The sequence below is a fragment of the Grus americana genome, chromosome Z, assembly GCF_028858705.1.
Source record: "Grus americana isolate bGruAme1 chromosome Z, bGruAme1.mat, whole genome shotgun sequence".
Taxonomy (NCBI): Eukaryota; Metazoa; Chordata; class Aves; order Gruiformes; family Gruidae; genus Grus; species Grus americana.
Genome location: NC_072891.1, coordinates 12,747,694 through 12,759,810, shown reverse-complemented (window position 1 = coordinate 12,759,810; position 12,117 = coordinate 12,747,694). Strand labels below are relative to the sequence as shown.

At 37.2% G+C, this 12,117-nt stretch overlaps 1 protein-coding gene across 2 annotated transcripts in view; it reads left to right on the top strand.

The window, feature by feature from the left end:
- Positions 1 to 12,117, top strand: part of MTMR12 (myotubularin related protein 12) — a 35,195-nt gene that overhangs the window by 15,917 nt on the left and 7,161 nt on the right. For both annotated transcript variants that reach the window (XM_054809997.1, XM_054809998.1), the window contains exons 7-12: positions 560 to 683; positions 1,859 to 1,934; positions 3,696 to 3,802; positions 5,961 to 6,085; positions 9,697 to 9,775; positions 11,437 to 11,507. In XM_054809997.1, the coding sequence (XP_054665972.1) occupies positions 560 to 683; positions 1,859 to 1,934; positions 3,696 to 3,802; positions 5,961 to 6,085; positions 9,697 to 9,775; positions 11,437 to 11,507 (582 nt within the window). The remainder of the gene's footprint in view (positions 1 to 559; positions 684 to 1,858; positions 1,935 to 3,695; positions 3,803 to 5,960; positions 6,086 to 9,696; positions 9,776 to 11,436; positions 11,508 to 12,117) is intronic.

Genomic DNA, 12,117 nt, shown 5'->3' with positions numbered 1-12,117 from the left:
AGAAATACAGGAAAAGTTCTCAGCTGAACTGATTAAGACTGAATTGATGTAATCAATTTTCTGCGTTTATCAAGTATCTGAAATGTTCTAGTCAGTGCAAAACTCTTATCCATGATGAAAGAATGAGTTTTAAATGAAATGCAATATCTGAATTGCAGAAAGGCTTTTGGTATGACTGTTAATTCTACATGTAAGTCTATATTGTCAGATGCCAGTCAGCTGCACTAGTATACAATAGTATTTGCTGCACAGCATCCTGGGGTTTAGGCTGGATGTGAGGACAGCCTCAACTGTATGGAAGTTCCATAAGAACTGCTTAGTTTCTATAAGAGGAACTATTCCTGAAGTTATGAGTTAGAGCAGTATTTGACAGATGATTTGTTAAAGATCAGACAGAAGCAGTGTGTTGTACAAAGGCATTTTATCTTGGACTCAAGGCTTTCTGTACACAAGAGGTTTTGCTTGCTTACCTTAATGAAAACTAACTACTTGATTTAGGAATGCTTTCATGTTAGAATTCATGATAGTCTCCCAAGTTAACATTATTGATGTCTGACAGATGGCAGAAACCAAACTGTGATGTTTGATACTCTTGAGGACTGGCGTGATGAGTTGGAGCGGACCAAAGGAAATGTGAAATACAAAGCAGTGACTACCAATGAACGCTACAGAGTCTCTGAAAAGTAAGCTTGCCCTGGCTAATAGTGAACTTTGGATATACATTTCATTAAGATTTGCAAAAATCACTGCTACCTTTGATGCTGAGCATTACACAGTTTAGGATTTTTTTTAGGATCTGTTTTCCATTTTGATTTATGGGATACTTTGATTTGGGAGGTCATCTTACAGAACCCCTACTCAAGCAGGGTTAACTTTAACATTAGGTCAGGCTACTCAGGACCTTGGTCAGCTTTGAATAGCTCTACGGGCGGAGAGTACCATGTTAAAATGGAATACAAAATATGCAGGTCTGGTACCTGCACTTTTGTCCTACTTATTCGTTAGGACGACATTTTCTCAGTCCTGTACCTTTACTCGTAAAATTTCAAGTTACATGCACTTGATATTTTCTGTTGTTTTGGTTAGGGGGTTGGATGGGGAAAGAGTAACTGGTTTAAAGTATTTCTGCAAAATGTTCTGATGGAAGGTAAGTTGCATTGCCTTTAGTGGAAGGTTAGAAATGTATACTTCTATCAGTTTAGCCAAGTAGTACCTATTGGTGAACCCTTTAGGATGTATGCAAGGCTTTGTGTGCTACTGTTGTTCAATAGGGAAATCCTGAAAGGTTTACAGACCTTGGAAGCAAACACCAATTTTTAGAGAAGTCTTAACTATTTATTCTAGAACTCTCTCTTGAGAGACCCAAGCTGAGGTTAATTAGTTACCGTTGTTGCTTCTGTGGGCCTTGAACATAGCGTTGGCTGATACTGGAAATTCATGATATATTAAGTGACATCCTCGGATTGTGATGCAAACTGCTTACAAGGCATGGAAACAGAACTAGCTATCTAATAGTACAAGGGTATATTTTGAAAGAACAAAGAGTGAGAGAACCAAGGCAGTCCTTACAATCAGTCTTAGATGTTACAATTAAATGTAGGACTTAATTGCAGCCTTGGAAAGGCAGGGAAATGTTGCAGTGAAAATAATGAAAAGCTCAAGATTGGAAGAAAATACCTTATCCAGCTGAAAATAAAGGGAAGGTTGAGGATAACATAATTATCTCGTAGGAAGGATTATTGTAAGAGTGAATATGTAATTATCATGGGCTAGAACACTCACTATCATTAAAAGAGCTTGAACATTGTTCTTTGTTCAGTTTTTAAGTGCAATAAACTTCTTTTTTTTGTTATCTTAGGCTGCCTTTGTATTTTGTTGTTCCCATATGTGTTTCTGAAGAGAGTATCTTGAAGTATGAAGGCAGAGGCATTCCTGTAAGTATACATGCATGACTAAGGGTAAGAAATCTTATTGAGAAGGCATAACTTCAACAAGCATTTCAGATGTTACTGCGTATTATTTTTAGAAGTTGTTTTTAACAGCTTGCCCTTATACCTAGTCATCTGTAGAAGGAGAAGTAGATGCTGGAAGGAGAGGTGCTCGAAGTATTCTGTATTCCCCTTAAGCAGTGTAAAGCAAAATGGGGGTTCACAGCACCCATTTACTTAGAAGTCTCACGTCCTGTAGTCTTCATATATTAGTAGTCTGTGTATCCACCAGCCTGTTTTTCATGAGACTGAGTACTGACTGGCATCTACCTGGGGCAGGATGTAGGGCTTGAAATGCTATTTGGATATTCAAGTGAAGACCATAAATGTGCAGATATAGTTGAATACCTTTGGTTGCCTAGCTTGGGTACTGGTAAGTAGTATGATTGTGATGAGGCAGCATTTTTACAAAACCGAGTATCCTAGCTGAAAAACAAGTTCTACCAGTCTCAACAGAAAACGAAGTTAAATATACTGTTTTGCACCCTGTAGCAAGCTGGCTTTGGCTTCCTACCTCATACCAGAGTTTAAGTAACACAGAGTAAATTTGAGCAATCTAACCTCACTTATGAGGTCTTACCTAAGTTGCTGCATGTCCATCAAGTTTGCCAAGGAAAACCATATTCACTTCATGCTCTTAATAAGTCTGTGGAGAAGACAGTGCTGTACTGTGCTGCCCAGTTTCTCCTTTCAGATAGTGAAGTTCAAAATGCTTTGGTTCACTTTTTCCTCAGGTAATCAACCAGACAAATTACAGTGGCTGTTACACAGAAACAGGAGTGATGTACTTTTTTTAATTGCATCTTGAATTGTTCCAGAGCCCTTGTAGAAATCTCCTAATTACTTCCAAATTCTTTTTGGGGAGCTACTGTCAGAATAGCTTGACCATATTAAATCAGTTTGAGATGGCAGTGAAAGGGCTATATAGTAACTTTTTTCCACTCTTGATGATTGTGAGGTTTCTGCACCCATTAGCTACTGTAAATTGGTAGCAGAACTCTGACTTCCTGATTTGCCTTGTGTAATATTCCTGATGAAAATGATTCTGACTCCCAGTTTCAAAGCAAGTTTAAAGATCTACTTCAGAGCTTCAAGCAGTAGGTGTGAGTCATGAAATTACACATAAAGGGAAATAAGCTTTGAGGACTGACTTGATACAAGGAATACCTGTAACTATGCAATCTGATTTAGTTGTGGAGTTCTTGTTTAATATCTTACTTCATATGCCTGGATGAGCCTTTATGTGTAGCTCACATGAAAGGTACGACAGTATCTATTGTGAGTTCTCTCAAGGCTGAACTATAAGAAAAACACTATTATATCTGTGTGGAGAAACTGGTGGCTAATATGAGTTAATTACAAGAGCCATCTTGTTGTGGCATATCTTCCAACATAATTTGGCCATAGACATTTTGATGAATTTTTTTAGCTATGAGCACAGTTGAGAAAGTAATATAAAATGTCAGATGATATCAGCACATTTCCCTGTATAAAGCTGAACTTAAAACTTGCAAGTGATAACACAGTGTACTGAGGCATGTAGTTTTGGTGCAGGTGTAGAAGCTTGCTTCCACTGATGGGTTTGTTGAATGCACCAAAAATACAATAAAGCACAGCATAGAGAAATTTCTTGTAATCACTCAGTGACTTAAGCTTTGTATGGGACAGTTTACAAATTTTTATCACCTGGTGAATGTCTTTCTGCAGATTTGGTGTTGGTCTTGCCATAATGGTGCTGCTCTTCTCAAAATGTCTGCATTTCCCAAAGAACAGGATGACAGCACTTCACAAACACAAAAAGCCTTCTTGGATGGGTCAGTAATAGCTATTCTGTCCACAACACTTTGCTTGGTATGAACCTTGCTTCTCTTTTTCCATATATTCTGTATCTTTAAGCTTGCACGCATCAGGAAACAAGATCTAGATCTAAAAGTATTTTACAGTAGTAGGAATGGGTTTAAGCCCTTGGCCTAACAGCATTGGTCAATTGTGCAGAACTGTGACATCACTGAAGGCTTATTTCTGGAAATATGTGTATATATATATATCAGATGAATCTGTACAAATTGTGGCTCGTTATTAGGTAAAGCAGCACCAAAGCCAGTAGGTTAAGTACAGTTCAAGTATCATTAGCTGATGGGCTCAATTTTGTTTGCAAGTAAGTGAAGTCTAGGCTCCCATCTCCAAACGTGAATTTGCAAACAGTTTTAAATCCCTCTGAACTCTATTGCCTTCTCAGGACTAGATTTGTGTTCTTAAATAGCTTTAGATAAAGTGACATAAAATGACTGAGGCAATCTAGCAGTTCACTACTGCTACTTTCAGATGCGATGGCAGATGGCACTTTGCTTCAGCTGAGTTAGTGACCTGAATTAGCTCAGCAGTGTGAAAAAGTCAAAGTTTAAGGGCAAGAACTTTCAGCCATGCAGCTGTGCTTTACGACAAAAAGACTTGGTCTTTTTTTCTGGCTTCTTTTAACCTGTTGGGTGTCGTGGAGAGAGCTTCTATCTTAGCAGCAAGCTATTAAATCAGGCTAGTATCTACTGTTTGTACTGCTTCACTGCTAGCTCCTTTCTCCTTATAGATGGAGAACCTGTTAATCACACAGAACTAACAGAAAATAACTTGATAAGACTCTTAAAACCTCTTTTGTTTTTAAAATTAATTATACATGCATGGGAAAGGCTTTTGATCTGTCCTGCAGATCTCTAATATTTCTCCTCTGAAATGGAGAAGTTTACATGACTTACAGGTCTTTGTAATGCTGTTTCATAGTGTGAAAGTGACTAAAACTAGCAGTAAGCTGTAATAAAGTATCAAATGGTATTTTGATCTCTTGTCTGTGGCTGTCTGGACTTGGGGCAGTATTGGGGAGCTCTGGTGGTTAACCACTAATATTTAAAAATATATCTACAGATTGTCCATAAGTGTGTGTTAACATGGCATTGTAATAGTTGTCTGAACTCAAGTACACTACAGATATTTACAATTAACAGCTGCTTTTATTGTAAAAGTTGTTTAGAGCCAGATCTTCTAGCATAAATTGTTTACTTCAGTTTGGAAGAAGTATCGTAATTGACAAATGGTTGCTTTCCCTCAGTTCTCTTATCTGATGCAGCTTCCAGGAGGTCTAGTAACCTGCATTTCTGATGCAGACTCCTGTAGTTCTCGCTGAAAGCAGGCTTCTGTGCTACCACATAGAGGAAACAAAGTATTCTGTCCTGTCTGGGCACATGCCTGCAAGGCTTCACTTCTGAAGTATGAGCTAGAGCAGCTTTTCCTAAATCTTGACAATAAAAAGCCAGCATGACAACAGAGGTATTTACTAAGCTGATGTTCATCAGACCTCTGGAGCCTGAATGAGAAGGATGTTCTGGGTCCAAACCAAAGCTTCATCTGGCCTGGTATTTTTTCCTCTCCTCCTAGGGAAAAATTAGCAGATATGTAGGGAAGTACAAGGTAGGTATACTGTCTTGTTTGAGTCACAACTGTTTCTCTTTCTCACTTGTGTTTCATTAGCAGACCTGGCAGTGAGGTATCAGAATATAATTTGGTTGGTAAAAGTCAAGAAAAAATTTAAGTGTCTGTGGGGAGGTTTGGATTTTTCTATCCATTTCCTCTTTCTGGATTTATCTCTAAATTTGTAAAGTAATTTTGGTGTGTCTAGTGAAGACAATACTAAAGAAGCAGTAATAAAAATCAAGTAATGCTTGTAATATTTATAACTGCACAGATATGCACAGATACCATTTTCTTGGTGTAACAAAGCAGCAAAACTTGTCATAAACTTGTAGGCAACCTTCCAGCCAGTATGTAAAAATTCATGGAGGACATTCGCTTTCCAGGGTGTATATCTTTTCATTTTACAGCTGTTTCCCAAACCATGCCTATTACCTGTCTTCAGTCATAATAGTTGGTGCATTATTTGACTTGTGAAGCAGAACGCTTTAATCTCTTGATGATTTGATTTAGAATCTATAAGACAATTAGCAAACCTCCCTACGAACTCCTGAAGACTGATGACTTGTCAAGCAGCCTTCCATCTCTGCAAGATATCCAGACTGCATACACAAAATTTAAACAGCTGTTTTTGATAGGTAAGTCAAACTTTAGTCTTTTGTCTCTAAAGCAACTGAGACGCAAAGCATAACAATGCTCTTTTGTGTCTCATGAATGCAGTCCTTGTCCTGATAGGTGTCTTGCTTTTGACAGTGGTTAAAAGTGGACTTCTAAATACGAAACTGAAGACGGTGCTTATGACTGGCATGTTAATGGAGACTTGTAGTTCTTAGACTTACTACCTCTTGCTAAGCAGCCACAGTATCTGAAAATGACTTTTAAATAGAGTGACTATAGAGTTTAAATGTTAGTTGGATTGAAATTTAGGGGACAGATTTTTCAGTCTTCTGTAGTCCACTGAAATTGAATGTTAAATATTAACCTTTCAAGCCTTCGTGCTATGTCAAGAGCTGAGTCTAAATATGAATTAATTTTTGCCCTAGCTTTTGTTACAAACTAGTCAATACTCAAAACATGAAGCATGAGCTTGCTTAAAATTCTGTCACTCTGACCGTAGGGCTGAACATGACTTCTGTAAATAGTAAGTCCACTTAAAAAGAGTAAATATGGGAGCCACGTGAAAGTATAATCTAGGCCCTTAGACTGTTTTCTGGGACTCTTTAACTATTTTGTTGTCATGAAACAGTACTTTGACCTCACCTCTTGACATGAAAAAAGCTCCACACCACCTTGCAACTGTGCAATGGGCCATTAGGCCATTTTTGGACAGTGGGTCTTCTACAAGATAATGAGAGTAAATGTTGCAATAATCTCTGTCTGGTGGCATGCTGAACACTGGGGCAGATCACCTGTGGTGGCTATTGATGTTGGACATAACTGAACTGATCATCATTGAGGAACTGTACACTTGCAATGTAGCCTACAGCCAGTACCCAAGTCCCAGTGGTTTTTATACATGGAATTTAGGTGGTAAGTTGATATTGATTGCAAATGAGTGTGAAAGGTTTCTGTTAAATAGGTAGTAAAGATTTCAGTGACACTCTGAAGAGAAGCCTAAGATACATGAGATATTTGGCAGAGTTTCACATTGGGGATTTTTTTCCAGAATATACTGTCAAATCCACAGTGAATCTTAGGAGCTAAAACCAATTACCTATTTTTTTATGTAGTTTCTGGTAACTTACGCTTCTGTAGAAAAAGGCCAAAGCTTGAATTTAAGTCATTCAGCATCTCTCAGGAAATATTGCATGTTTCAGTGGTATAATTGTATAATTGTCTTATATTACTTGAAGCAAAAGGGAATATGTTAAAACTGAATTCCAGTAAATGTTTTTGGCTTACAGCTTTTTAAATAATCTTTGTTAGTAGACTGTAACTCACTGAATATAGCACTATGCAGTAGCAGTCTGAGATAACTGTTCAGGTAACTTCTTGCAGTATTAAGATCTTATAGGAACAGACTACCTTACTACTGTTTTTCAAAGTGTGAACACATTAACCATTATTTTTGTTCTAAACATGCCTAATTTGATTTACATAACTTCCACTTACATAACTTAAATTTCCTGAACACATGCCCAAGCTCAAGTTTCAGTTATAAAAATCCTAATTAAGCAAAGCAGAAACCACAATATTAGGCAGCTGCTTGAAAGAGGATTTTAATGGGGAAAGCTTGAATCCTCTTAAATTATTCCTCTTATCTGAAATGTTGCAAAGGCAGATCCTGGTTTTGCTAGACTGCTCACAAGTCTCATTGTATACCATTTCCCCACATACATTAAATGAGATTTTGAATACTTCAGTTCTCAAATCCTAGTGGAGTATTTCCTCATTGTCCTGGAAGATAGGGAGGAAGGGAAAGCTTGCTCTCGATTGTGATATTATTAAGCAAAATACCTTGATTAAGAGGTAAAACAAACTGCAAATGTGTTGCTGTGCCTTTGAAAATAAGTTCCAGTTTTGACTTGGAGATTACTTTGGGGGGCAAGAACTGCCAGACCAAGCAATTGTTTGTAGAGGCCTGCATAGAAGTGGTTGAGTCTAATTGTGGTTGAGCATGATTGAACAAAACAAACAGCCAGCCACACTTAATGTGGTTACTTACCTTTCTGGAGTAAAACTCTTCTATGCTATCCATGGTGTAAGAAAGGTAAAGAAAGCTTCAGTATGGAATGTAAATGTTAGTGCTATAGATGAAAGCCTGTTATTTCTACAGGAAAAAAGACAGAAATCCCTTTTCCTTGGTATCATGATTTTTGGGTGGTTTCAAAGGACTAGAAATTAGTACTATAAATTTGCCTTGATTCAGAATGGACAGTTTTTTCAAATAGTGATGACAGACTAAATGGAACATGAGATTTGGGTACAAGGGAATATTCTAGAATTCAGATGGAAAGAGGGTGAACTGGGGAGTAAAGGGTGTCTTACTTGAAGTACTGTAATGTACATGCTTTAAAGGGTATCCTACGTAAAGGCTTGATGCGAATTTGAAGATGTTAATCAGAAAAAAATTGGAGAAAACTACATCTGTGAACAGAACTGACTAGGGAGCTTGAAGATGCATTCTAATGCCTATTTTGTGGAGAACTAGTTTCTATAGCCAGGGTGAAATGACTCGGGGAAAGAAAGATTTTTATTTTTATTTTAAATGTGTAATGAACAGAATGAGGGGCACAAGCAGACATGGAAGCAGAACAGCTACAGGAACAAAATAAATAAATGCCTGTGCACGTGAGGATCATAGATGCAAGCTGCAGAAAACAAGACAGAAGTGAGTATGTGTTGTAGGTAAACATTGGAAGCATATGGAGAGACTTTAGGAGGTGAAATGAAGTTATACAGAAACATGCAGGATTGAAGCTATCAAAGGGAGAGTAGGGAAGGAGGGAGGTGTGGTGTATCTCAGTTGTTTCTTAATAGAACTGTCACAGACCTTGGGCTTCAACATTTGTCTCTTATGCAGGAAAGGTAATTTATTCTGATTTTAATTGACCATACCAGCTTACAAGAGCTTTCCAGTTTCTGAATACTGACTTTGGTAGAAATAAAAGCAATAGAGGTTTAGGTTGCATTTAACCAACTACAAAAATCCTAGTGAAATTCCTAAGTTTAATGACTTTGTGGTATTGTACTTGGCCTCCTTGTGTCTTAACTATTCCCTTTTTGATGTATTTTAATGCCTCTTCAGTTGCAGTGAAAACTGTTTAAAACCTTTTTCAGATATAGTCTTACATCCCATGAATTTGTGTAACCCCCCTAAAACCCACTTGTGTTTTTGGCTCCAATTGTAATGGCTTTCAAAATCCAGCCTCCCTATTAATCTTTATATGGATCATGCTTTAGAGTCAAGGCAACTGGAACTTAGAACCATCTCCTCTGATTCAACTCAGTCTCTTTTTCCTTTCCCATTTTGTCAACAGATTTATTTATTTGGTTTGGTTGCTATGAACCTACAGCAATTTTTTTCTAAAAGCTTGTGGTGCTATAAAACTTGACGGTTGTTTGTAGGACTACTTCACTTCCTCATTTAGTTATAAGTTGTTAACTTTAACAGTGATGAGGATTTACTGATTCCTTAGTATTGGCTGTTCTATAACAGTTTATAACATAAGAGTAATACAATGGATGGCTGTTAATTAGCACTACATATATGTGAACTAACCAGTTTTTGGTTTTGTTTTTTTTGCAGATAACAGTACAGACTTCTGGGCAACTGATGTGAAATGGTTTTCATTACTGGAGAACACAAACTGGCTAGAGATAATCAGGTTTGCTATATCTAACTTTCTGGGTTTCAAATTGTTGTTAAATGCTTTAATAGTGGCTTTTCTAGCTAGTTTCTTGAAATATGATGACATTCTTCATCTCTGGTAGGAAAGAAAATTAAGACAGACTCATGGTCCCATTTATATATCTTATTTCTACAAGAGAAATAAGTGAGACAGTATTTTTACAGTGCAGGCTTGTGTTAAGCCTCCCACATTAAAGGATGTGAGAAGCAGCAGATCATTCCAATTACAACTCTTCCAGCAAACCTATTAAAACTATAGATGCAGTAATTTCTCTCCTGCACTTAGTCACCTTCTTTCCAAACTGAAGAATCCTATTTGTTTCTTGCATGATGTGTCTCTGACTAGCCTTGCCGTTCTTCTCTGTACTTTCTACTTCTGTAATATCCTTTAGGACGGGATGAACTGCAGTGTTCAAGATGTTAGCCCACCAAAGATTTATAAAATGACAGTTGTTCTCAGTTTTGTCCCCTTCCTCTCCTGATTGTTCCTCAAGTTCTTTTTTCTTCTCTCAGCAGTCCACAGTGAGTAAGTGTTGGAATGGTGTTGGCTAACTTAAGGCTTGTTATAGTGCAATGTTGAGGGTTTTTTTGTTTTCAGTGTTACTTCGTGCTAACTCTATTGTCTGCCAGTTTATTGTGTGATCAGCTTGTTACCATGAAGTGCTGCTGCAGTCTTCTGCAGTCAGCTTCAGTTCTTTCTAGTCCTGATAACAATCAATAAATATTGATAGTTATTCATTCCTTAATCCGGAATTTAAATGTATGATGAATTAGATGTTCTAGTGAAGATTGTATGTTGGGAAATGCATTGACATAACCAAGATTACAAGTAGCTTAAAATAAATGCCAGCCCAAGTTCCTATTCTTATGTTGTTTTGAGACTGGTCATTTCCCTACTTGGATCCAGTTGTTTCCTGGATCAGCCTGTTCTTGGCTCTTGCAGTTAGTAGGAATGCCTTCTTAGCTATTCTAGGTGCTAGAACAAAGAATCTGACAACGCCACACTTACAAAATAAACTGTCAGCTTCTATTAGTGACCTAAGCAGTTGCAAGAATCCTAATTTGTGTGCACACTTTTTCTGAAAATAACCAATTTTATGAAGAGTTAGGTCTAGAAACCAACAGTGTTACTTCTGGTTTTGTGATCTTTAATTCCACTCAGTCTTACTTGTTTAGTGATAATCTCTGAATAAATTTTGTCTGCATGTTTACAAGATCTGATTGCTGATCCTTCCTTCTGCCTCTTAAAACCAGATTATGGGAGAAATGTAGTGTGTAGTAGAACGTAAGTGTGGTGATGTTGACAGGATAAAGATCTGGCTTCTAGCAATTGTAATACTTTAGGTTGTGTGTGGTGGCTGCTGTTGATCCAGAATAGAGTATTGTATTACACATGTACAAACATAACAACTGGAAATGCATGACTAATGGCCAAATAAAGATACCTCTTGAAAGATTGCTTTTGAGGCTAAACGGTTCTTCATTTACACAAGTTGAGCATGGTTTTCGTTGTTTTAAAGCACTAGTCAAGTTTCAGTAATATGACATTCTAACCCCTTTTAGGAGAAACTAATGTAAGAAACTGAATTGTAAAAATGGTATGAATATGTTCATTTATATCTTCCTGTACCACAACAGGCGAGTCTTGAAGAAAGCAATAGAAGTTGCTGAGTGTCTGGAAAGACAGCATACAAACGTTCTCCTTATAGGTAAGAATTTAATGAGATTATATTTTTTTGTTTTTTAAATTTCTTTGAATTTCTTTAGATGTCACTTAAGCTGTAAGTTTATAATTATGGTAGAGGCTGGTAAAATTCATAGAGCACTCAAAAGTACCAGACACCTAAATCTCACTCCTGGAAATGCTTCCTATAGTTGAAAAAAACATGGTAAACATAGTTCTAGGCTCAGGGAAATGTGTTGTGCATGAGAAAGCTGCTGATAAATTGGCAAGAGAGTCATGCTACCTTTTGTTCATGCATTCCTGTTTCTTATTTTATTAAAGGTCTCGTAAACCTTTTGCTGTACTTTAAGGGGGTGGAGGGACGCACCTACACAAAGAACACAGAGCATGAAAACTTTCTAAAAGGATGTTTTTATGTTCTAGATACACACTGAATACTCTGTAGTCTCTTTATTAAAAATACATGAAAGAATATGCTTATTGTACACATCTTGAGCTGTTTGTTTTCCTACATTGAGTAATGTAATCACATGGAAAACCAAACTTAATGTTAACCATTAAGCTATTTTTGGATTAGTAATTTAGTTGTTTTTTTCCACACACTGCCATTTGAGAAACCTAGCATGGGGAAGAGG